This window comes from Tenrec ecaudatus, chromosome 8, assembly GCF_050624435.1.
Source record: "Tenrec ecaudatus isolate mTenEca1 chromosome 8, mTenEca1.hap1, whole genome shotgun sequence".
Classification (NCBI taxonomy): domain Eukaryota; kingdom Metazoa; phylum Chordata; class Mammalia; order Afrosoricida; family Tenrecidae; genus Tenrec; species Tenrec ecaudatus.
In genome coordinates, this window is record NC_134537.1 from 26,933,673 (window position 1) to 26,960,575 (window position 26,903).

At 42.8% G+C, this 26,903-nt stretch overlaps 1 protein-coding gene and 1 pseudogene across 2 annotated transcripts in view; both read left to right on the forward strand.

The window, feature by feature from the left end:
- The window catches only part of VPS8 (VPS8 subunit of CORVET complex), a 274,380-nt gene that overhangs the window by 108,261 nt on the left and 139,216 nt on the right, over positions 1-26,903 (forward strand). For both annotated transcript variants that reach the window (XM_075556161.1, XM_075556163.1), the window contains exons 22-27: positions 8,774-8,996; positions 15,734-15,823; positions 18,361-18,412; positions 24,161-24,203; positions 26,184-26,256; positions 26,756-26,875. In XM_075556161.1, the coding sequence (XP_075412276.1) occupies positions 8,774-8,996; positions 15,734-15,823; positions 18,361-18,412; positions 24,161-24,203; positions 26,184-26,256; positions 26,756-26,875 (601 nt within the window). The remainder of the gene's footprint in view (positions 1-8,773; positions 8,997-15,733; positions 15,824-18,360; positions 18,413-24,160; positions 24,204-26,183; positions 26,257-26,755; positions 26,876-26,903) is intronic.
- Positions 14,753-14,848, forward strand: LOC142455909 (small nucleolar RNA SNORA26; annotated as a pseudogene).

The following is a 26,903-nucleotide window of genomic DNA, read 5'->3' on the forward strand; positions in this document are numbered from 1 at the left end:
GATCCTGTGTTTTATTTAGTATTAAACAAATAATGCAAAATATTGTAAGGCTTTCCGTGATGACTTGTTATTTTGTCTATACAATAGTAGCCGTCTTTCCTATTTAATTTGAAAATTGGAGTTTGTTTGAACCATAGTTAAAATTTTGAACATTCTTTGAAAACAAGTACTATGTAAAGATTTATATCTGAGTCTTGACTTTTCTTAAGGCTTTTGTAAAACAAGTTCACACAAAGTCGAGCTGTTCATAGATGGCCCTGACCACTGTGAATGGATTATCACTGCAAGCAGGGATCTGCAAATATCGACTAGCCATCATTCAGGTAGCGTGAAACATTATGAACCTCAACCCAAAATTCTTATGTTACATTCAAACTGAACTTGATATTTTGGTCTTCAGGCGATTTGCTTAGTCTTGTTTGTCAGCGTTAATGGTGTTTGAGATATAGAAAAAACATTTTTTAAATCATTTGATTGTGGGTTCTTACAGCTCTTACTTATCACAATCTGTACATCCATCCATTGTGTGAAGCACATTTGTTGCTGTCACCATTTCAAAACATTTTTTTCTACTTGAGCTCTTGATATCAACTCCTCACTTCCCCCTCCCTCTTGCATGATCCCTTGATAATTTTAAAAAATATATTTTCATGTCCTAAACCAGCTGCTGTCTCCCTTCACCCACTTTTCTGTTGTCCATCCCCCTGGGAGGGGTTCATATGTCGATCATTGTGATTGGTTCCTCCTTCCCGCACCTCCCCTTACCCTCCTTGTATCACTACTCTCATTATTGATCCTTAGGGGTTTATCTGTCCTGGATTCCCTATGTTGCGAGCATTTATTTGTACTAGTGTACATGTTCCAGTCTAGCTGGATTTGTTAGGTAGAATTGAGGTCATGATAGTGGGGGTGGGGGGGAGCATTAAAGAACTAGAGGAATATTGTACAGTAGAACCCCGGTACTTGACCGCTTCAGTACTCAACATAATTGGATTTTGACGCAAAATGTTGAGAAATTTTTGCATCAGAGGTCAAACAAAACATTGGAATCTGACCTGGTTCAGTTCGTGTTTCAATTACTTGATGTTAGTTGGCATTGTTAGTACGCATTATTTAAAGCTTTTGTGGCTGTGTTCCAAGTGTTTTTGCTATAATTTTCTTAGTTTTTGTGGTATTCTGTACTGTTTTTAGATAAAAACATAGTTCCTAACAAAGTGTTTTTTTGAACAGAACCATCATGATAAGGAACTGGTTAACCGTGTTATCGATATTGTTGATGATAATTTAATAAATCCTTTTATAAAACAAGGAACGCCAACAGCAGAGCACATTAGACAGATTTGTTTTTTAGAGAAAGCAAGCCAGGTCCTAGTGGAAAAAGGCAAAGAAGGGAACAAACATTGAAAAGCAGCTACCAGTTGATATTATGGAAGGGGATTCCCCTTCCAGTGACGCTCCATCCCTCCTCCCCACATCCACGTCCACAGATGCAGATCCTCATCAGTCTCAAGGCATGGGACATCCTGTAGTTGTTAAAAACTTCTTAAATGTTGTGTTTCTTATTCAAATTATATTATTTAAATCTGCACTTAATTTACTTTGAAATTTCTGTGTAATGTTGTGTATAAAAAGGCAAGGTAAGGTAAAAACTTGGTTTTCAGTTATTTCTATGGGAAAAACTGGTTCAGAACTCAACTGCATCACATCTCAACGTGCCTTCTAGATCGGGTTAGCGTTGAGGTCCAGGGTTCTACTGTATGTTTAATCGGTGCTACACTGCACCCTGACGGGCTTGGCTTTCTTTGTGACCCTTCTGTAAGGGAATGCCCAATTGCCTACAGATGGACCTTGGGTCTCCACTCCGCACTCCCCCTCATTCACTTGGATAGGATTTTTTGTTCTGGGTCTTTGGTGCCTGAAACCTGATCCCCTGGACCTCGTGATCACACAGGCTGCTGTGCTTCTTCCACGTGGGCTTTGTTGCTTCTCAGCTAGAGGGCTGCTTGTTTATCTGCAAGCCTTTAAGACTCCAGACACTATATGTTTTGATAGTTGGGCACCATCAGCTACCTTCACCACATTTGTTTATGCACCCATTTTGGCTTCAGTGATTGTATTGGGAAGGTGAGCATCACGGAATGCCAGGTTATTAGAACAGTATTCTTGTGTTGAGGAAGTAGTTGAGTAGAGGGCCACTGTCGATCTGCTACCTTAATACTTAAAATATAAATATATGTACATAGATCTATTTCCTTATCTTTATGTATAAATATATTTACATATCTACATGCCTGTATTTAGGACTCTGTATAAGTCTTTTGCCTCCTAGTTCTTTCCTCTATTTATAGAAAAATCTTAATTATCATTCCTAGATAAGAAACTAGATGTTTTGGATAACTTGTTTTCTTGATAATTGCACGTTAAAAATTTTAAATATCAAAGCAGAGGAAAAGACGATACCAGCCCCTTTTATTTTTATAACAGCTTTGCTGCAATAGAATTCAGGAACCATAAAATTCACCCTTTCAAAGTGTTCAATTCCATTGCTTTTTGTGTAATTAGAGTTATGCAGCCCTCGCCACTTGAAGCCATGCCTTTTTAAAGGAAGGCTTTCTAAGCTGTAATTGTGTCAGAAAAGAGCATTAGACCATAATTTCTCAATATTTGAGCTTTGCTTTTTACTTCTATAAATAAAGAGACCCGCTCCACATCAAGTTAGAATTTATTGACTTTCACTTACATTTAGTGCGAATTATCATGAGCAGAGTTTAAAAGGTTCATGGAAAAATTCCATCTTTTAAAATTTAATATTTCTACAGAATTTTCAAAACTTTCTCATATTATTCTCTTGCTAGTTTTGCTGGGAAGTGTTTGTGTTTCCCTTCTCTGAAAAGGCTTCAGTTTCTACGGGTGGAAGGTTACTAGTGTACTACTATAGTTACTACAGACTGGCAAGTGCCATGATGGATACTCTTGCTGTTTTTCAGACTGGATCTAAATTTGTAATCAAAGCCAAGTGCTATAGTTTATTGTGACAGCCTGGCCGATAAACACAAGTAGGATTAACTGAAGGGCAGAGGGATAAATGGCTCGGTGAGCCTCACCTTGGTTGTTCTGTGCCTCAGTTTAAAGGGGTACACTACCTGTGGCATGCCTAGCCTGTGGACTGTGTCGCTGTAAGTTGAGGTCCCTTTAAGCCCACACGATTGGAATGTTCGTCTCTGGAGCTGGGGACTGACAGTTGATGACAGTTGGGGACCTGCCTTGCTGTTTGCTGCCTGGGTATATATAGCCCAGCTCTCCCTACAGAAGGGGACTGGCAACTGGCAGTTCTCAAGCCTTGAAGGACTGCTAGTGTCTCACTGCTTTATAATTTAACTGTTAATTTCTTGTATTATCTATCTGTATATAATTTAACGGTTTATTTCTTGAATTATATATCTATCTTTATAAATATATTTATATATAATTACTAGCAATCTGGTTTGTCTCTCTAGAGAACCCTGTCCAATACACCAAGTTTTTCACATTGTTTAAATTTTAGAATTCATAGTATACTCAGTGAATTTAGTCATTTCTCTCTATTTGAAGCCTTGAATGACACACTCCAAATACTACGTTTAATTTAAGTATTAACAAAACGTGAAGTTTATAGGTAGGAAGATTAGGGACAAAGGAGGTTGACTCCACCAAATGCCTGTGCTGAGGAGAAATTAGCTGGCCATGCCACAACAAAGCAGTTTGAAAAAAAAAACAAACAGGTTGTGAGACACCTGTGGAGGAGGTGCTAATCTGGGCATGCCCACACCCAGGTCACCTAGGCATGCTGATGGTCAACCTGGGCACACACACCAGACACCAGCAACCCTACATGTTCCTGCACTCTGCCACTAAGAATGGCCAATACCCCCAACCACGTCCACCCCCGTTCCCCTTCAAAAGGGAGCAGCAGGGAATAAAAAGTAGAGACTGAGGCCAGGCACTGGCTCTTTTCCATCTGGAGGGCGGGGTCTCCCAGAGTTCGCTCCTTCCGCAGGCACTGTCCTATGTCCATTCCGGGACTCCCCTTTTGGCTCTGCTGCCTCCCCTTGTCATATTACATATAAATCATTTTATTGGGGGCTCTTACAGCTCATTCAATAATCCATACGTTGATTGTATGAAGCACATTTGTACATATATTGCCATCATTGTTTTCAAAACATTTTCTTTTTACTTGAGCCCTTGGTATCAGTTCCTCCTCCCCCTTCGTGACCTCTTGATAAATTATTATTATTTTCATATCTTGCACCTTCTGTTGTCTCTCTTCACCCACGTTTCTGTTGTTTGTCCCCTTTTGTGTGTGTGTGTGTGGGGTGTTTTACATCCATCATTGTGATCCGCTCCCCCTTTCTCCCCCACCTTACTCTACCCTCATGGTGTTGATATTCCCATTACTGTTCCTGAGGGTTATCTGTCCTGGATTCTGTGTGCTGAGAGCTCTTATCTGTACCCATGTACATGCGCTGGTCTAGCTGGATTTGTAAGGTAGAACTGGGGTCATGATAGTTGGGGGGGAATATTAAAGAACCAGAGAAATACTGTATGTTTCATCGGTGCTATACTGCACCCCGGCTGGCTTGTGCCTTCCTTATGACCCTTCTGTGAGGGGATGTCCAATTGTCTACAGATGGGCTTTGGGGCTCCACTCCGACCCCCCTTGTTCACATCAAGTTGGTTGTCTGTTTTGGGCCCTCTGATGCTTGATACCTGATTCCAGCAACACCTCGTGGTCACAAAGGCTGGTGGGCTTCTTCCATGTGCGAGCAACCTCCCCTTAACCAACATTTTCCACCTGCTATTTCAGGCTCCAGTGGGCAGCCATTTGTGGTCAGAAACTGCCATTGCCGCTTGCCACGTGGCCTTGCACGCTGTCCAGGGATAGTGTGTACCGTCTGAGACCCTATTACCTGAAACTTCCCTTTCCCTCATAGAAGTGACTTGGATTTACAAAAGTGTATGAATTCTCTCAGTGTTGAGAAGTAGGGACCAGGAAAACCATCCCAGAAACATGACAGAGTTACGTAGAAAGAACGCCTGTTGCTGGGCATCTGCTAGTCAGAATTGGGTTTCTGTTATCCTGGCCATGGGGAGAAGGGAAAGTGGAAAATGAATTTAGCCCTCTCAGGAAACAAAGGCCAACCCCTCCACCCCAAATAATACCTAAATATATAAAAGCAACACTGAGAGCTCTCGGAATGGTGAGAGCGTGTCTTGGAATTGTGCTGTGTTTTTGTTTGAAGGTGGAGACGCACAGAGGAGTAGCTGAGTCATGTCTAGCCTCCAACTGGCTACGGAAGAAACAGACTCACCTTTGAGGTTACTCTGAGGAGGGGTGCCTGCTGCTCTTTGTCACAGAAGTGTCTTCTCGGTCTTCTTGTACACTCTGTTTACTAAATTTTTAGCTCTCTTAAAATCTCCTCCCCAGGGCTTTTGTGTGGCACCAAAATATATAATTATCTCTCTTAGCATGTTGTTTTTAGCAACACATTGCAGACTGCAAAGGCTAGCAAATGTGATATTTTCATTAAATTCATTAGAGCTGTTTTGTTGCTCTTTTTCTTTCTTTCTTACAGTGAGGCTTCATTAATCTCAGTTTCTTTTACTTGGTTAGTAATTGGCAATCACAAAAATATGATGGACTGTTGATTAAAATGAAAGTAACATAAAAACACTGTTAAATATGAAACAAAAGGGAAAGAATAATGTAAAAACTGCATTTGTGCATATGAGAAGAAGAAAACACCACAGATATGGATTTGCCCCAGAAAATTGTCAGTACCTTGTATTGAGAGATGGGCGACCGCTGTACCAGGACCACGCACCATCTCTCAATAAAAGGTATTTCCAATCTTCTGGGCAAAACATCCTATTTTTGTGATTGCCAATCAATGTATTTCCATGTGTCTTGTCAGCTGCAAAGTCTCCCAGGGAGAGAACTGAGAGAGAGAGTCTCTCCCGCTTCCAAGGAGGAAGACAGGAGTTCCCAGAATCCTCAGGAGAAGGCCAGGCCCACACAGAGGCCTCATTGGCTATGACATGAATGACAGGCTAGACTCCACCCCTTCACTCTTAATCCTCTCAAACTGACAAACGATTATATAACTACCACATGCCAGATACCATTGTCCACAGTGGTTGTGGTTGGACCATGTTACAGACCCATCAGCAGAGATGAGATCCAGTATCTTCCCACCTTCCCCAGCCTTGGTTGTTTTCTGTCCTGTTACACTTTGCTGTCCCTGCTGCAGTGAGATGCTATTTGGTTGTTGTTTTGATTGGGTTGGTATAGTGGCTGCAACCATGCGCTCAAAAGTGGCAACAACGGTGGGAAGGGTGCAGGACTGAACGTAGCTCTGAGCTGGAACCGACCTGACAGCACCTAGCAACAACAGTGCCCGTGATGGTGAACCTCTCTTCATGGTTGGGTTGGCTACCCGGATGTCTGCTATGGTGAAGTGTCCGCTCATATCTTTTGCCCATTTAAAAATTGGACTGTTTGTCTTTCTGTTAAAATTCAAAAATTTTGAGATTAGACCCTTGTTGGATAGGTGATTGTCACATGTTACTTTATTAATCTTTTGATTCTTTTAGAGAGGCCTTTTGGTATATTTAAGTGTTTACTGGATAGAAGGGCCCTGTCAGATTTTTCATTTTTGGTTAAGATTGATAGTCTCATTAGCACATAAATTATGGCCCCTAAATTGGCCCCTGGTTCCTCTTGTGGTCCAATATCTTCCTTCACCTTTTTGGGGAGCTATTCATGAAAGGCTGCGGTGATGGATAAATTTATATCATAAACATATAAAGAGTTTGTCCACTGATAAATAACTAAATTAGCATTTAAAAAATTAGCAGGTAAGGAGAATCAGCAAGGACCATGTATTTAAAACATATGGCTATGAATAAGTGCGGTAAAAGGCAATGAATTTATCAATGAGGCGTGAAAAAGATTTCATTTAGGCAGTTATGAAAGCAAACACGGTGCCGCAGAAACTCACAGTTACCCAGTGATGCTGGTGTGTGAGTCTGCGTCACCAGCGCAATCTGAGTTGGTGCTGTGGTTTATATTCCTCTTCGGTATGATTTATCAGGGCATCTCAAGCGGCCCCCAATGTTTTATATCTTTTGCCTTGAAGTACATTTCTGAAAGTAGTCTGACAAATGCATTAGGCTCCCTGAATGGGGAAGGCTTGATACAGAGCTGTTCAGGGAGCTAGCACCCACAGTAATCAAATATGGGAAGTAACGCTGACTGCCTGGAACCCTTGAAACTTACCATTCAATGTGCATCCCAGTCACGTCCTTCCCCGGCCTCTGGAGCCCCGCTGGGGACAAGGATGAGCTGACTGGTGGCCCGTGATGCTCTGGTGATGATTTCCTTGGGTCTCTGTTGGATATAATGAAGCCTATGACGGGTCGCCTTGGTCCTGGGTATATGCTGACAGTTTCCCTCACTGGGATGATTGTCTTTGTCCTTCTAAGGCTTAGTAACATAGTTTCTATGGAAGAAAGAAAATTCAACGAAGCAGAAACTAACTTATACCTGTAACACCATGGGAAAGCTAAGTACATCCTAATGCTTCAGCACATGGAGACGTGTGCTCTGGACAAAACGGCAATCTTGGAGTAGGACATGCTAACCCTCACTGTGATCATGGCAACCCTATAGGCTCAGGGTAGAACTGCACCTGTGGGTTTCCGAGACTGGAACTTTTAGAAAGCCTCATCTTTCTCCCTTGGAGCAGCTAGTGGTTTTGAACTGCTGACTTTACTGTTAGCAACACGTATGATATAATAATGTTACCTGAACACAGAATTCAGAATTATATCTCGGCTAATTTTGACCGTAAAATCATTTAAGGAATATTTATATAAGAGATGCAAGCTAAATACAACAAAATTATTTAGAATGATTGATTTCAATTTTGAAAATATCTGTTTCTGCAATAAAAGTGTTACAGATACATGCTTTTTAATATAATTTTTTTGTATCAGTGTAGTCCTAGTTGTGTAGTGGGTTATGTTTGGGGCTGCCAACAACAAGGTCAGTGGCTAAAATCCACCAAGCTCTGCAGCAGAAAGATGAGTCTTATCCGCTTCCATACAGATTCACAGCCCTGGAAGCCCTAGGGAGCAGCTCGGCTCTGTCCTACAGGGTCACTACGAGTTGGAATCGACGCAATGACAGAACGTTGAGTTTTAGCTTGGCTTGGCTTGCGTCTGTACACACCATCCAAATGCTTTGGAAAGCAAGGCAGTGGCAACAGTGGGGGGTGAGGTGGGATGGGGAGAGTAAGAGACATATTAACGTCTGTATATAGACTCTACATATCAACTTGGAATGTTTACTTACCAAGAAGGAGAAGAGGATACATTAAGAATAGCCTTTACAGTTGTTTTTCCTACTCTCATTCCCATGCCAGTGTTGTTCTTTCAGAAGCACTGGGCTGCTGTAGCCCGAGTGTGGCAGGTAGACCAGAAGGCTGGGTTCACAATCTGTCACTTGCTAACCATGTAACTTCCAGTAAATAATTGATTAAGTTCTCTCTTATCATTTATAAGAGCTGTACTGAGATAGACACAAAGCTATTCAGAAGATAAAGCTCTCTGTAAATGCTCATGTTGTTCCTGTGTTTAATACGCTTAATAAGCTCACAAGTTGAATGCACTTTGTAGTGTGAACTTAATTGCTGTTTGGAATAATTCTAAATTCTTTTCTTTCCTGTTGTAGGGATCTTTTATTTAGCCAGATGTATGACAAATTAAGTGAGAATTCGGTGGCCAAAGGAGTATTTTTGGAGTGCCTCGAGCCTTATATTTTAAGTGATAAATTGGTGGGGATCACGCCGCAGGTCATGAAAGACCTGATTATTCATTTCCAAGATAAAAAGCTAATGGAAAATGTGGAAGCCCTGATTGTACATATGGACATCACCAGCCTAGATATTCAACAGGTAAGTTTATAGGCAATCTACTAACTTTTAGAATCAACATTATTTTTCTTGGTTTTATTTACCTGACTGTTCAGACTTCACTCTGCTTTCCACCAACTTCTCCCTCCCCCGATTCCATGCCCCATTTTTATTGAGCACCTTTGGCCAGATGTCCTGTAAATTTGGATTTGTTGATATATTTGTGTGGACTATTTTTAAATGGAATCAGAATTAAAACTCCTGCAACGGAGAGCTTGTGTCTATCTTTGACACCTGTCCAAGCTCTTAGCATAGAGTTTACTTTAAGAAAGAGTTGTTCAATACTTGGTAGCTGCTCCTTCTTTATCTGTTGGCTTGCTCATAGCTACAGTTTTCCTCCTGCATTGGCATTTCAACTGTAGGTTCTTTCACATGAATAATACATATTTTTACCTGTAAGAATATAACCCCTGAAAAACACACACACTATGCATGTAGTGTATATGGTCATAGTTAACTACTTGAGAGTTGATAGGTTGAGCTTTGAATACACAGATTGTGACATAAGCAGCAAATTTCAAGATTTCTTAACATGATCAGTCAGCTATGTTTGGAAATGGGCTTCCAGTATATCTCAGATTCCCACAATAAATTCTCTGTTCCCAACTGAGCCCTAAGACAGTTCACAATGTAGTTCTTTAACCCCATATCAGTCTTAGTATTGAGCATGCTACCCCTCCCAAAGTGCTAAGCTGTACTGAGTTTAAATACGAGAGATTTAGACCATAGAAAGGCTGAAAACTAAGCAAGCAAAAATGAGTGCCAAATGACACAGGATGAAAGGCTTTGAAAGAATGATTTCATTTCATGAGGCTTTTCATGAATGCAGTGACTTTGCAAAGTCTCTCATGTGCCATGTGTGCCTTTCTGCTCTCAGGTCACGTGTGTCTTTCTACTCTCCGGTCACGTGTGCCTTTCTACTCTCCGGTCACGTGTGCCTTTCTGCTCTCCGGTCACGTGTGCCTTTCTGCTCTCCGGTCACGTGTGCCTTTCTGCTCTCCGGTCACGTGTGCCTTTCTGCTCTCCGGTCACGTGTGCCTTTCTGCTCTCCGGTCACGTGTGCCTTTCTACTCTCCATTCACGTGTGCCTTTCTACTCTCCATTCACGTGTGCCTTTCTACTCTCCATTCACGTGTGCCTTTCTACTCTCCATTCACGTGTGCCTTTCTACTCTCCATTCACGTGTGCCTTTCTACTCTCTGGTCACGTGTGCTTTCTACTCTCCATTCACGTGTGCCTTTCTACTCTCCTGTCACGTGTGCCTTTCTACTCTCCGGGCACATGTGCTTTCTACTCTCCATTCACGTGTGCCTTTCTACTCTCCGGTCACGTGTGCTTTCTACTCTCCATTCACATGTGCCTTTCTGCTCTCCGGTCACGTGCGCCTTTCTGCTCTCCGGTCACATGTGCTTTCTACTCTCCATTCATGTGTGCCTTTCTACTCTCCGGTCACGTGTGCCTTTCTACTCTCTGGTCACGTGTGCCTTTCTACTCTCCGGTCACGTGTGCTTTCTACTCTCCGGTCACGTGTGCCTTTCTACTCTCCAGTCACGTGTGCTTTCTACTCTCCGGTCACATGTGCCTTTCTACTCTCCGGTCACGTGTGCTTTCTACTATCCGGTCACGTGTGCCTTTCTACTCTCCGGTCACGTGTGCTTTCTACTCTCCGGTCACGTGTGCCTTTCTACTCTCCGGTCACATGTGCTTTCTACTATCCGGTCACGTGTGCCTTTCTGCTCTCCGGTCACGTGCGCCTTTCTGCTCTCCGGTCACGTGTGCCTTTCTACTCTCCGGTCACGTGTGCTTTCTACTCTCCATTCACGTGTGCCTTTCTACTCTCCGGTCACGTGTGCTTTCTACTCTCCGGTCACGTGTGCCTTTCTACTCTCCAGTCACGTGTGCTTTCTACTCTCCGGTCACATGTGCCTTTCTACTCTCCGGTCACATGTGCTTTCTACTATCCGGTCACGTGTGCCTTTCTACTCTCCGGTCACGTGTGCTTTCTACTCTCCGGTCACGTGTGCCTTTCTACTCTCCGGTCACGTGTGCTTTCTACTCTCCGGTCACGTGTGCCTTTCTACTCTCCGGTCACGTGTGCTTTCTACTCTCCGGTCATGTGTGCTTTCTACTATCCAGTCATATGTGCCTTTCTACTCTCTGGGTGTCTGGGTTCCATGCTTAAGAGCATGTTCACAGCCCAGCGTTATTTACCTAGTACATGTATGGAAGAGAGTTCCCACTTTTCCCCATGTAAACATGCACCAGGTAAATGTGCAACTTTTTGTTATTGTTGTTTTAATGTTACAATTAGACAAATGTCCCTTAATTCCCAGTCTGTCCACGTCAAGCCTGCTCCCTTCTTCCTCCTAGATTATAGCCCTGTCTCACGCCTCTTACTCACAACCTGATTTCTCTAAAGCATTCTCTAAGCAGCTATTTAAAAAAAAGATTATATATCCTGCTCACTCTTCAACCTTGTTTTCAATAGAGTCAGAGATACATTTTACTATATCTACTATAATTAACAATATTTTTCAATCTTTACTTTTTCAGGACCATTCAAAAAATACTCATTAAAAAAAACTTTTCTTTAGTGTCAGGCTCAGGGTTGTTTAGTAACCATGGTGGTCAAGGCCTGTTTTCTCAATAAAGCTTACAGCTTAGAAGAAAAGATTAACAATAAGCAGATCAATAAATAAGCCTCAAATAAGTGTTAGGTTAGAAATCAAGTATTAGTATGGTAGGGAGAGAGAATAAGAGGCTGACTTCCATCAGCTAGCTACAGAAAGCCATTCAGCAGAGGGAAGATGGAACTTGAAATTTGATTGACAAGAAGGAATCAGTAATGCAAAGATGTTGGATTATAATAGATAAAAGCAACAGCTAGTACAAAACAAAACCACCGCAGCATTGTGCCTTGGGCATTTAGGTACCAGAAAGAGGGCACGGATATCAGGTAAGTCCACAGGGAACAAACACACCAGCCCATTTGATCCCAAGGTTATAAATCATATAAAATCCAAAACGGAGAAGGGAATTGTAGCTTAAATTTTGAGCATCCGGTTTGCAGATGGTTTTAGATGACAGTAAAAGCCCAAAATCCCTTTGCAGAGCCCCCGCATGGATACCCCCCCCCCCCGTGGACTCCTCAGACCACTGATGTGAAGAGTCTTGTGCATTCGCGTGTAATGGAAGTAACGCAGCCAGTGAGGGTAAAATTCAACTCCTCGGGTCCTCTTGGATCCATTGGTAACCTGTGCTAGTCTTCCTTATTTTCTGCTTTCTTTTGGATCGAGGTTTTTCTGTGTTTTATTATGTTGTTTGGGGTTTTTAAAAATATGAAATCCTGGATAGATACATCTATAGGGACAGTAGCTAGCTCCTTAGATTTCTGACAGGGGAGGTTGGGAGGAAATGGGGAGCTAATAATAACGGACACAAAAATGAAGAAATGTATCTAAAACGGACTGCAAGTATGATTGCACAACTCTTTTTAATATACTTAGAACATTGAATTTGTTTGGTACATGAATTGCATGTGAATAAAATGGTCAAATAATAATAATAATAAAAAGTGGCATGGGGATCTGGAACTTGGGAAGAGTGAGGTGGACCTTACCTTGCAGGGCAGGTACATATTTTTCTATATTGTTCTCAGTGCTGTGGGCAATTATTAAAAAGTTTTAAGCAAGGTCACACTGGTTTGCTTTAGGGAGAAACAAAATGAGCAATGGGGTGGGGCGGCCCACATACAGCTGGGGGGCTTTCACTGTGGTCCTGCAGGAATTAGGGGCGGTGAGGTATGAGGAGGGACCGCCTTCCTAATATGCTTGTGGGTAGAATTGACTTGCTGATGAATTGGATGCAAAGGCATGTGAGGGTGGGGAAGAGAACATTCAGAGAGACATGTCTAATTTTTTGATAAATAACAACTGTAAGTCCTGGAAAACAGCTGTAAGAGTAAGTTTGGGAGACAAAATCAGGAACTCAATTTTACCATTAACCTCCCTGGCGGTGGTCCCGAGTGTGGCTCAGGGTAAATGTGAACTGTCAGAAGCGGTAACCCCGAGCCACCCTCGGGATTACACTGCAGAGAAGTCCCTTAACTGCTCCCCGTCCAGCGGTGTCCTCCGCTGTGATCGCAGAGCGATCTGACTTCCTTGTTCGTTCTGTTCTCTGCGTGCAGTGTCGCTGCAGGGGGGGTGGGAGGGGACTGGGCAGGAAATTCAAAACTGCAAGTTTAAAAGAGACATAAACACACACAGTGATACAGTGTAACCTGTGAGGATTACATTGTTTCAAAGCAAATCACCTCAGATTTCCCCTGGATCAGTCCCCAGTGTCCTGCCTGCCCTTTTACTGCTATTTGGAAAATTTTTTGCCTGGAAATTTTTGTCCATGGCATCAAAAAAGTGTTACTTTAGCACAAAAGGGGTTTTAGACAATCTAAATGACAGTGACAGTGACTTAGAATTCCTCGCAAAATGGAGTGAGAGCAGTTCATGGGGAAATTCATCATCCGACACTGACACTGATCAGATAAGTGACAACTGACGATTCTGCACCTGAGCTCAGCGATGTGCGAACTTGGTGCTCTATTGTCTGCGGTACGGATCAGGTCGCTCCCCCAAGATTCCTGTTTACGGGAACACCTGGTATGGTAGTAGACGTTGACCAGAACAACCCTTTGGTGTACCTACAATTATTTCTAACCAATGAGGTCATTGGAAAAATTGTTACGGAGACAAACTAGTACAAAGAGCTATAATCCGCTACTCTGCTTCATAAGTTTTCAGGAAGCAGAAAGTGGGAACCAGTGACCAAAGATGACATTTGGAAATTTCTGGGCCTGATAATACTTCAGGGAGTGGTAGGGAAACCCCCGCGGAAATGGTATTGGACCACCAATAAATTGCTTGCAACTCCCATTTTTTTTGGCACCGTCATGTCAGAATGCAGATTTTCCCTGATGATGAAATTTTTTCACTTTACAAACAATGAAGAATTTGGGTACAAAATTGCTGACATAATTAGACTGCCAGGGAGGTAAGCAAGATTTCAGAGTCAGGGTTAGACACGAAGCTGTAAATGTGTGAGCGAATCGTACAGTGGTGTGTGGCCTTGTCTTGGGAGCGAGAGGGTAGATACAGCGGCTTCTCCCTTGGACACCTCTAACAACGTCCCTCCGACTCTCTAGCTAGTCCTCGTCGTTCTTCTGTCTCAGCCTCTTCTCCTTCACCCCTCATCGCTTGCCACTCTATAGTAAAATGGTTCTCAAGGAAAGAGGGCATATCAACTCCTCTTCCTAAGTATTTTCTCAAATCTGTCTTTCTCCACCCTTCCACACTGTGAGGTTCTTCCCACCTCAGACTTCACTGCTGTGTCTGTCCACAGAGCCCGTGATTTCCACCTCTGCTTTTGCCTCTCTCCCTCAGGGATGGCTTTGTGAGTGTTCCCACCAAGTCAAGGTCCTTTACAGTGTTCACTGTTTGTCATCAATGAATTTGTTGTGTAATTGAGAATCTTTCCCAGGTTATATCTCAGATCCCATTGTGTGCCCTTTCCTTGTTTGGGTCAGTGTCCATGATGAATGTACCGTCTGCTGGGGTAGACACCAGGCTTGGGGTTGTCCTTTCAGCACTTAGGGGAGGGCTCGAGTAGAGGTTCAATAAATGAACGTAGAATTCATGACCCAAAAGAAAGTTAACATGAAAAGAGGAAGGTAAAGATGCTTTCTTAGGCCTTTTTAAGGCTGATGCTGTGCTTTAAGGCTAACACAGAAGGGTAAGGTAAGTCTCCATGAAACTCTTGGGATGCTGTCTAGAGTTACAGCTGGAGACAAAGGGGAGCAAGGTAGAAAAGAAGCACAATTGAACTTTGGAAAGTGCTTAGGACTAGCTAAGAGTGAGCCTAAGCTGCCTGGAGGGCGCACCTGGTCTGCACTTCCGGTTGAGCTCACTCAGTGATGCCGCGAGGGAGGGACCTGGAGACCTGCTCTCCTGGAACTTACAGCCAAGAAAACCCCTGGAGTAATTCTGCTGGTAACGCCTGGGGCGGCCGGACTCAGAATACACTTGACAGCGTTGGAGGTTTGTGGGGTTTGCTTTTTTATAGTATCGAATCTACCAAAAAGGAGAAAACTCCCATCCTTGGCATTTTGTTTGAAAGGTAAAATTTCAGGTTTCTTCAGAGAAGGAATAAAGAAAATTTAGGAAAAGGGATTTAGAATTTCTTCATTCTTTTTTGTTTTGTTTTTAATCATTTTACTGGGGGCTATTTATTTATTTATAAATGTTTTATTAGGGGCTCATACAACTCTTATCACAATCCATACATACATCAATTGTATAAAGCACACCTGTACATTCTTTGCCCTCATCGTTTTCAAAGCATTTGCTCTCCACTTAAGCCCTTGGCATCAGGTCCTCTTTTTTTCCCCTCCCTCCCCGCTCCCTCGTCGGTGGAATTTCTTCATTCTTAAAAGGTTTAAGGAAACTACTTAGAACAGTGCTTCTCAACCTGTGGATTGCGGCCCCTTTAGGGGTCAGGGGTCGCCCGATTCATAACCGTAGCAAAATGACAGTTAGGAAGTAGCAACGAACATAATTTTATTGTTGGGGGGGGGGTCTCCACCACATGAGGAACTCTGTGAAAGGGTCGTGGCCTGAAGAAGGTGGAGAACCGCTGACTAGAAGGATGAATTGTCTTTCCCTCTGCAGGTAGTCCTCATGTGCTGGGAGAACCGTCTCTATGATGCTATGATCTACGTCTACAACAGAGGCATGAATGAGTTTATTAGTCCAATGGAGGTAAGATCATTACTGATTGGGACATTTACTTAATATTGTCTATGAATGTTTTTTCCCCTTCAAGTCCTGGTAATGTAGTGGGCTGCCCGTTAAGGCTGCAAAACACAAATCAGTAGTTCAAACCCAGTAACTGCTCCATGGGAGAAAGATGAGACTTTCTAATCACATAAAGAGTTATCGTCGCAGAAACCCGCAGGGGCAGTTCTGCCTATAGAGTGGCCAGGAGTCAGCCTCAGTTAGCCAGCAGTGAGTTTGGTTTCTTTTAAGTCTCCATTTGTTTTGAATTATGGTGCTGGTCAAAAATATTGATGGTCCCACAGACTGCTGGAAGAAGAGACAAATCTGTCTTGGACAAAGTACAGCCAGAATGCTTCTCTGTCAGGATGGTGAGACTTCATCTCACATACTTGGGGCATGTCGTCAGGAGAGACCAGGTCCTGGAGAAGGAGATCACGCTTGGTAACGTGGAGGGGCAGTAAAATAGAGGAAGGCCCTCAGTGAGACGGATTGACACTGTGGCTGCAACAGTGGGCTCAAACCTAAGGCAAACTGTGAGGGCGGTGCAGGACGGATGGTGTTTGGTTCTGTTGTGCCCAGGTCATTATGAGGAAGCACGTCATAACAACATTTGCTTTGAATAGGCGCTGGCTGGTGTTGTGATGTGATCATTTCCATTCCTAATTTCCTGAGGCTTTATTAGACTTTCACTCACTTTAGCTGAGGGTTCCAGGTAGTCTATAATTTTGTGGTTTTGTGCGGTGCATTCTTTTTCTTCTAATCTATATGAGCAGGTAATTAAATCTAGGAACGATAGATAAAAATGAAAATACTACTTGCCTGTGTGACTTTAGCTAGATTCTTTTCTCCAAAAAATGTTTTAATGCTCAAATAGCTTTGCTGAAAGGTAAACGAAATATGTTGTATATAATTATTGTGTATAATAATGGCCCTTTGCGTAGTGCTATTTGTGGATCTGTTCTGCTGGATGGAGGAGGGACCTGACATTTGTGAGTCGCTAATTTGTCTTTCCCAGCTCAGAATTTCTAACATTTGTTATAATTTCTCATCCCCCTGATCTTTAGAAGAGAGCATCTAAAAAACATTTGAGTTTATTTTTAAGAGCCAGACCCCATATTCATCCGGTTAGTTGCCTTAAACTTCACGACAGAATTGTGGATGGATGCTGCATTGCAGTTGCAGGTTGTGCCCTCTAGCCTTTCACGCCGTTACAGATCGGAATGTTACTTGGCTCAGAAGGGCCCGGCAGAAGGCGAGTACTTTTGCAGATGCAGTGTCCATACTGTCTTCAGTCATACTAGCTCAGCAGTCGCTCTGAGGCATTCCAGGCCTCTCGAAGCACAGTGAACCGGACAGGGTGACTAGCTTTGGAATCCATGACCCCGTCAGGTTCATAGCACACACCTCTCTTTGTCGTGAGTGTTTTCTAAAATGAGCACCCTGCACTTTCTTCCCTGGTTTGGGTGCCAGTTGCCTCTGTGCCAGCTGTTCTTTACATTTGAACATCTCTCAGCTGGGTATCACGGAGATTCAGCACTTCCCTAGGGAAGGTCTCTCAGCTGCTGCCTCTGCGAGGCCCGGTCCCACCCTGGATGCAAAGAAGTTTCTCTAACTCAGACTACAATTAAGGAAGAATTAATGCAGTTTCCCATTCTATTAAAATCATCTCTGGAAACAAGTTTTAATTTGCTGTCTTCTATGCTGATAAAAGATGATTGTTAGGATTTGGGTAGTGTTCCTGTTGAATTTTTTATGCACAGCCCACCCACAATCTGGTATGCATTTATATCTATGTAGCTCAGAACACGGGGCTATCACAGTCCCCTTTTTATGTTGTGAACATTTTTCAAGCGTCCGGCTTTTAGCAGTGGTTGGTATGTGTCATTACATGGAGGCCGGGCATTCCTGGAATCACTTCCCATAAAATTGGTGTGCTAAGAAAACTGTAGCTATGGTAGTACTTAAACAAGTCTGGATTAGAAGGGGTCTCTTGCCTTTTGAAATTTTCTAGAATGTAAATTGAGATGACTCCTAAAAACCAAAGCCTACTGCCAGTTCAGAGCAGTCTGGGAACCCAACCCAAGTCCCACCGTCACCGAGGCACAGAGGAGAGCTGCCACGGAGTGCCACTGCGGCTGGGCGATCTTGACGGGAGCAGAAGTTACAATATCAGAAAGTTCATGATTCAGTGGTTTCTTTCAAGGATAGTGACAAGGATTGCTTCTCAGCGAGCCTCCTTTGGCAGGACAGTGCATGCCATGTTAAAAGTTTAATTTCCAATTTTAATAGCAAATGACTGTCTAACTCCCACACTCCAAACTCACTGCCGCTGAGTTGACTCCACCCACAGCCACCCTCTAGGACAGGGTGGCGCTGCCCTTGTCGGCAGCTGAGACGGTAACTTTCAGGAGAACGCCTGGGTCCAGGAAGGTGACTAGTTAGCATAAGTTTCTTGGTTATCTTTTTGTAAGTGTGCTACATTTGGAGTGACGGTGATTGTTCTGTTAATTTTGAAACAGAAGCTTTTCAGAGTCATTGCACCTCCCTTGAATGCAGGGAAGACCCTAACAGGTAACGATTTTCTACGCTTTCATTTTCTCTATTTCTACGCTTTCATTTTCTCTATTTTTAAAATGCATAAGGGATTATTAAATATCATAAAACTTGCCAATTTGATGGCGATAATCGGAGTTGGTAATTGTGTATAATCACATAGCAACCACCATAATCAAGCCATAGGAGTACATATAGTTCATTAATGTTAAAAAGATTTCCCCTGGTCCCTCTGAACAGTCAACCACTGATCTACTTTTAGTTACTAGTTTGTCTTTTCCAGAATTTCATATAAGTAGAAGCAGACCATACCATACAATCTTTGGTGTTCGATTTCTTTTATGTACCCTAATGTTTTGGAATTTCATCCACATTGTTGTTTATACTAAGATTTTGTTGCCTTTGATTACTAGATGGTATTCCATGGATGGAATATGCAGCTGATCTTCATTATTTGTGGATTCTGTATTTGCAAATTCACCTACTTGCTAAAATGTATTTGTACTCCCCAATCAATACTCATGGCGCTTTTTCAGTCAGTCCCAGACATGGATAGAGTGTTGAGAAATCTGAGTTGTCTGATGCGCAATTCCCAGCTGAGGCCGAACAGGGTGACCCTCTGTCTCTTGTTTCAGTTCTCATCTTGCAAACATGTGTCCTTCATGGTCTATTGAGTGCCAGGTTTTTCCCAATTTTGTGCTCTTCATGGGAGATTCCACTGTTTAAAACGGTCCCCAAGCGTAGTGGTGAAGTGTTCTCTAGTCCCTAAGTGCAAGCAGTCGGTCCTGTGCTCTTGCAGACAATACCTGCGTTAGAGACGCTTCCCCCAGGCATGTGTTACAGTGCTTGGTCCATGCAAGCAATGCTAACGAATCAGCAATATGGAGCAGCTAGATAAAGGAGGCGGACACTCATTTGTTCTGCACTCAGGCTTTCCTAGAAAGGAGCAGCTCTCGTTCAAGGTGAAGTTATGGGAAAGTAGCTGAATTTGTGGATACAGAAGAGGACAACCAAGAGGGAAACCCTGAAGTGCACAGCGTTTTCCTGAGACTAAAAGACAATTTCCATCTTGTTACCCAAGAGCAGAAAACTGTCAACCCACCCCAGCTTGTAGTTTATGAGTATTATAAGAAAGTACTCCATATCATCAATTATTTATAGGAACTGTATTTTAGAAGTCGTGTTTCAACAGAAACACACAGTAAAAGGTTACGTATTGATTGGTTGATAAAAACATGGCTGGACGCTCACAGAAGCCTAGCCTTGTATTTCCTCTAGGGGTTTTTGCTAGTTCATTAATCTTGGCAACGTTATAGACTATAACTACCACAATACTGAGAATTGCTCATTGAATAATTTATTTATTCAGTGAGCAATTGGTGAAATTTTCAGTTACTTCCAGTGTGAGCTATCTTAAATAATGCTGTTAAAACATTTATGAACGAGGTTTATTACCTCTTTTCAATTAGGCTTTGTATTTTGAGATGGTGATATATCACATGCAGTTGTAAAAAGCGATAGAGAGCAATCTCGTGTACTCTACCCAATCCCGTGGTGTCCCCCCTAATGATAAGATCTTACAAAATTATAATAATCCTCACCATCAGAGTATTCACACTGATAAAGTCAAGATGCGGGGCCGTTCCATCAATAGAAGGTCCTCTTGTGCCGCTCTTGCCCCCATCCCTGGTCCGAGAAGCGAACAAGCTTCCGTGTGGACGTGTATGTCCACTTATCTTGAGTAAATATCTAAAATGGGGATGGCTCGCTGGTATGATAAATGTGTATTTAGTTTTCTAGGGTATTGCTACACGGTTTTACTATATGTGCCGTTTTGCATATTCATCAGCATTATATGAATGTTTTAGCTGCTCCACATCCGTGCAAGCATCTAACGTGAAGCCCACTTCTACATTCGTTGACCGCATCATTCTCAAAACACTCGCTTTCCACTTGGGCTCCTGGAGTCAGTTCATTTTTCGTTTTTTTTCCCCCCTCCCTCCCCACACACCCCTCTCTCATGAGTCCTCGGTTCCCACTTTCTACCCCCCTTCCCTCCCCCACCCCACTCCACTGGATATTTCTGAAGGAAAGACTTTTTCATCCTGAATTCACGCTCTTTCGGTGACCTAGGCTGCACGTGTTTTTTTGTGTCCTCTCCCTTTGTCAGTGGCAGTGATTTGGGTCCCTCGAGGAATCTGCCCGCTTTATGATTTTGAATCAATGTTATTTGCGTAAAGCTGTGCATAGTATTTTCTTATTACACTTCCCACGTCCAAAGTCGTCGTTAGCATGCCCTTTCTCGTCTTATATTGCTAATTTGTGTCTTTTATCTTCTTGATTATCTAACTAGAGGTGCAGTGACTTTTTTCCCTTGTAAGGACCAAGTTTGTATTTCATTGACTTTCTCTATTGTCTTAATTTTTATTTCATGGTTTGTTTTTCAGATCAGCCCTTTCCGTTTTCTTTGTTCGTTGTCCAGCTTTTGCAAATACTTTTGAAAATACTTGGATAAGGCACACCTTAAGTATACAAAGTGACATCTTTGCAGTTTAACACTGTAGGGAGCTTTTGGAGCAGATTTGTCCAATCCAATCTTGTGATTTTTTTAAATTATTCATTTTATTGGGAGCTCTTACAGATATTATAACAATCCATAATTCAATTAGATCAAGCATAATTGTACAATTGATACCATCATCGATTTAAAAACATTTCTTTCTTTCTTGAACTCTTTATTCTTTTGTCTTTGCCTTTAGGTTAATTAATTTGTTCTTCTTTATCCGGTGTCTTAAAAAAGAAGCTTAGATAACTGATCTTGAGATATCTCTTCTTTTCTAATATAATTGTTTAATTTTTTTGTTCCACATATTTTCTTCCCTTACTCACTGATAAACGTTATCTAAATAGTCTTCTGAATTCTTCTTTAACCCACTGATTATTTACAAGTGTGTTTCTTAATTCTCAAGTATTGGGATTTTCATGATTTTCTTATTACAGATTCCTAATTTAATTTTATTAATCATCGTAGAATATAGTCTATATAATTACAGTAATTTAAATGGCGAGATCTGCTTTATGACTCAGAACATAGTCTTTCTTTTTAAACACAGAATGTGCACATGAAGGAAATGAGTATTGTTGTTGAATACAGTATACTATAAATACCAATTAAGCCAATATTCTTGCTGATGTTGTTCAGCCCCCCTTTGTCTTTGCTGTTTCTTTGCCTGACAGTGTTGTTAATCGCTTAGAAATTGCTCCAGTTGTCTATTTCTGCTTTTAACTCACTTTTTTCCTTCATATATTTTGTTGCTTTGTTTTTAAGTATCTACACATTCGTAGTGTGGTCAGATCTTTTGTTGAATTGATCTGTATTAAGTGTTTGGTGGTTTTTTGTTTTGTTTGTTTTGTATGAAGTGTTTTAAACCCAGTTTATCTGATGTTAATGTGACAAATCTAGTCTATTAATGATTACTCTTTGCAGGGTGAATATGGAACATTCACTTTCAACCGATTTGTGTGTCATTATGACCCATTTCTTGTAGAGAGCATATAATTGGATCCTGTTCTTTTAATCCATTCTGATCATTTCTATCCTTTAATTGGAGTTTAGTCTATCAGTGTAATTGGTGACATGATTGAGTTCGGGTCTACACTCTGACTCTTGTGTTTCTGTTCTTCTCTGTTTGTTCCTCTGCCCCTCCTGTCGTTCTCTCTTTCTTCTGTTTGATTATTTTCACAAGTTAGATATTCATTTAACTCTCTTAGCTTTTTTGGCATGTGTATTCTTTTTATTGTGGTGTCCCTCACGGAGCCAGCTCCAGTCTGGATCAGGGTGTCTGCTTGTGGTTGAGCTAGCTGCCGTTTTTTCTTGGTGCACCAAGACTTAGGAATCCGTCAGGGATGTAGGCAGACAGTCCGGACCTCTCTGGCTCTCTCCCGTTTGGAATTCTTGCACTCTCTTCTACATTTCCAGCTTCCCGGCTCCCCTTTTCTGGCCCCTTGGCCTGGGTCACATAGTGGGTTACGTGTTGTGCTACAAAGTGCAAAGTCAGCAGTTTGAAACCACTAGTCATTCCTGGGAGAAAGAGGAAACTTTCTACTCTTGTGAAAAGAGTTAGTCTTGGAAACCCGCAGGGGCGGTTCTACCCTCTCCTATTGGGTCACTATAAATTCAAATCAACTGGTGACAGGGAGTTTGAGTTTGAAGCCAGGAAGATTAGGGGCGTCCAGGTGCCCCTTGTCACTGCTTTGTGCACGGCAGGCAGTGCATTTAGCCCAGGTGAAGATGGCAGAGAAGAGAAGCTGTTTGTGCCGCTGCCAGTCTCTCTCCCTCCAAGGGAGTGTGACTTCCCCACCTGCTCTCCACTACTTCCAGGTGGCTTTGTCGCTCCAGGTTTTGTCGCTTGTTTGTTTTATCTTGAGGCGTAGAAACCATTTAGTTGGTCTCTCACACCTCGTAGCAACCCTGAACCTAAGCTTTTTCAGACAAACTTGAAAATGGCTTTTCAAACATATGTCTATCTAGTGTAAATTAAAATAGAATATTGAAAAATCCCAGTGGAATCTGTGAGCTTTTGCTACAGAGAATCGTCTAAAAGAAAAAGATAACCTGAGTGAGAAAGGGAGTAGAAAGGGGTTGGATAAATGAAATGCATATGTCAGTTCAATTCACTGTACATTTACTGTGCACTTACTATGTGCCAGACACTCAGCCGGGTGTTAGCAATGCAGAGATGAGCAATGCAAGCTCTCTGCACTTCATCTGTAAAAAGCACAGTAGTGGAATAATGAATGTGCACGTGTTAAATGCATTGAACTTTCTCTAGGGATGTCACGAGCCAGATACAGCCTACCTGAGACTCATAGTGCAAAGAGCGTACCTAACTAGTCAGTGACAAGGACTGTTTATGCCAGTAAAGGGACTGCCCCCATACATCATGCTAGTTGCAGGGGACTAAAGAATATTTGAAATTGAAACAAAATGTAATTATATTAACAATTGCACATTCTACGAATGACATCACAAAGTCGTATTTATAAAGGGTTTGTGAATGCATAAATACTACAGAGTTGCTTGCACTGTGCCCCAAATCCATACGCCACAAACGGAAACGTCAACTCATTATTATGACCAACCACAGATCCCTGTAAACATGCATCTCATTAGAATTCCCGGCCACTTCACCCGTTGTTGATGCCCCTACGCTGCCCTATACCGACTCTGACTCATTGGTCTAAATCTGTGTCTGATTCTACTTCTCATTTCTTTTAGTCTAAGAAGTAGGCTTACCATTCTAAAGTTGGAAGAGTTGAAGAGAGTGTTGTGTGCATATAAATCCTGTCTTTGAGAGCAGTGGCCCTCCCAGGTCAGAGTACTGTAGGTGGCAAGAGCCCATGTTCTGAATGAAATGATAGTTACGCCTTAGTACTAATAAACTAATTGGCTATGTGTAATCTTAACTCATTACCTACTCAGTATCGCCCAAACCACATGAATGGTTAAGCCATCAATACATAGATTCCTACCCTTAGATCTAGTGTTTGAATATATGCTTAAATAACTCCTATTGATTTGTATAGCCATGAAAAGAATATATAGACGTTCTAAAAATAATGTTAAAGTAGGTGTATCTTGTTTTTCTGTTGTTTGGGAATTTATTATCTTACCCAAAGTGCCAAGTTTGAATTTTTGTTTCCATATAAAGCTTATATTTCTGAAAAGTTTTTGAGAGAGAGTTGCTAAAGATCTTTCTCTTCCAGATGAGCACGTTGTTATGGGCAACAAGCTTCTCGTATATATTAGGTAAGAGCTTTAATTTATTGGTGTATGTTCCATCCGTAATTTTTCTATATTCTGAGAGTACTTGCGTCTCTTCTCTGTATACTACTTTTCATCTTTCAAAAGTGTTTCATAGAGAGCAGTAGTTCTCAACTGGAGGTAATTTTGTGCCAACCCCAGGACATTTGGTGAATTCCTGGGTTGGCCTTTAGGGTTAAGTAGTTGATTCTAACCCAGAGGTTGGCGGTTTGAACCCACTCGGAGACAGGATTAGTGATCTGCTTCCCAATGGCCACAGCCTTGGGAACCCTGTGAAGCAGTTCTTCTAGGCACACATGGGGCCGCCAGGCGTCAATAGCAGCGCACCAACCCCTGGTTTACTTTCAGCGTGCAGGCATTTCTGCATGTCAATAACTTGGTCTGGTGTGTGGGGTGCTACTGGTAGAGGTTGAGGATGCTGCCAATCATCCTTCCGGGCACAGTAGAACTCCCTGCAACAAGGAATTGTCTCTCGGTGCCATGGACACGATGCTGGCTCCCAGAACCCTATAGTATTGGGGAGAACAGCCCTGTGCATTCCAAGACTGTGACTCTTGACCGGAGTGGAAACTCTCCTCTTTCACCCGGAGAGTGGCCAGCGGTTTCAAACTTGTAGCATGCTACACAAATGTGTCTAGTCCCGAGGTTGAAAATACTGACACCTCGGGGCTACGTGTTATCTACGTCATAGCTATTCCGAACCCACTGCCATCCAGTCGGTTTTGGCTCATTGTGGCCCAAGAGGATCGGGTAGACTTGCCCCTATGGGTTTCTGGCACTGGAACTTTTTACACGGGTCAAAAGCCTCTTGCTCCCAATTTTATACCTAAGGGGATGAAACATGCTTGAATCACTAAGCGGGGGGCAGAGGCTAAACTGGAGTGCCTATCCTCCAAGCCCTGCAGTCGTTTTTCCCAGTGGACTATGTAGCTGCAGAATGGAGCCATCCGGCATTGTCAGATACGCAGCTGCCTGGCAGCAGGCAGACAGGGGTGTCGGAACCTCACAGAGCGCCATTTAAATTCCTCGAGAGGGTCAGAGTCAACGTCAGGCTCTATTTCACACTTGTTACATAGATGATTTCTGTGCAAGGGTGCATGTAGCACCATTTTCCTAGGGTTTTATGAGGTGTGGGAGCCCTAGTGGTGCAGTCGTTTCGTGTTTGGCTGCCATCCAGAAGGTCGGCTTTCTGGTCCACCAGGCACTCCTCAGGAGGAAGGTGAAACAGCCTGCTTCCATAAAGAGTCCAGCCTCGGAAGCCCCACAGAGCAGTTCCCCTCTGTTCTGTAGGGTCCCTTTTAAGTTGAACTTGACTTAACAGCCGCGAGTTTGGTTGTGTGTGTGTGTTAAAGTTCTTAGACTATCCCGCCTATCTCTTGTGTAACATTGAAAATGGTTGACTAGGTCAAAGAAGTTGAAAAATCTCCCTTGCGCCACAATTTCAAACAAACTGGAATAGTTCAGCCCACCAGGAAAATCACTAAGTTGTTTTCTGATTTGGAGGCAATCGCGTAGAGTGAATTCCTGGTCAGATCTCACTCTCCTTCAGGGTTTCCTGTTGCTCTTTTCCAGTCACCTTCCATCACTAGTCACCATCCTTAAAATCACTGGTGTGAGCATCCCTGGGGCATCCGGCTGCTAACAGGCCAGTTGTCCCTCAGGACTACCATGGAGACTGAGACCTGTTGGTATGCTGCCTCTGCTCGCTGCCTCTTCATGCAACTTGGTTTTTGAAGGGCAGATAAGAGATGAAAACTCCTGCTCCGTCCTGGGACGTCTTGCCGCACTGCCGTGCCCGACACCCACATTTCCTGAGCCCGAGACCATCGCAGTGATTCGGGACCTTGTCTAAGGGACAAAAGCCGAGTTTACTTAAGATTCAAACCGGTGTCCAGAGAATGAGGAACAAGGGAAGCTGACCTGGAGAAGTCACGAAGTAAATACCTGTTGTCTTTTTTCTTCTAGCTGTTGCCTTGCAGGGCGTGCCTACCCCCTTGGTGACATCCCTGAAGATCTTGTTCCCGTGGTAAAAAACCAGGTGGGTACTATTTTCACAGCTTTTCGACTGTACCTCGTGAAAGTGTCCTTGTGGCACAAGGTCAAGTGCTTGGGTGCTAACTGAGAGGCCAGGGAGTTGAAGGAAGAAGAGACGTGATCTGCTCCCATGGGGATTTCCACCTGGAAGCCCTGTGGGACAGGATCACGCTGTTCTGTCGATCAGTAGGAGTTGGAATTGACTCGGTGGACTGTCACAACATGCCTGTCGTTAAGAGGCACTGCAATCCTGCTGATGCTTACACGCGGGTCAGGAGCAACAGGAATCATATGGGGAGAGACCACACCCAACATGACTAAAGTCCGTCATTTTAACTGAGGCCAGTTTCAAGGCCAACTTACAGTGGCAATTTAAATTGGATTCTGTTTTATTTCATCTAAATGAGAACCATTGCTTTAGCAAAATAACTTTGTAGGTGTGCTAGGACTGAAAAAGGGAATTGACTGCCTGTTTTTTTCTACCCTCCCTCCCCGCCCTGCAGGTGTTTGAATTTCTAATTCGCCTGCATTCAGCAGAAGCTTCCCCAGAGGAAGAAATATATCCCTATGTTCGGACTTTATTGCATTTTGACACAAGAGAATTTTTAAATGTTTTGGCGCTGGTAAGAAACAGTATGCTTTTAAGGTGTT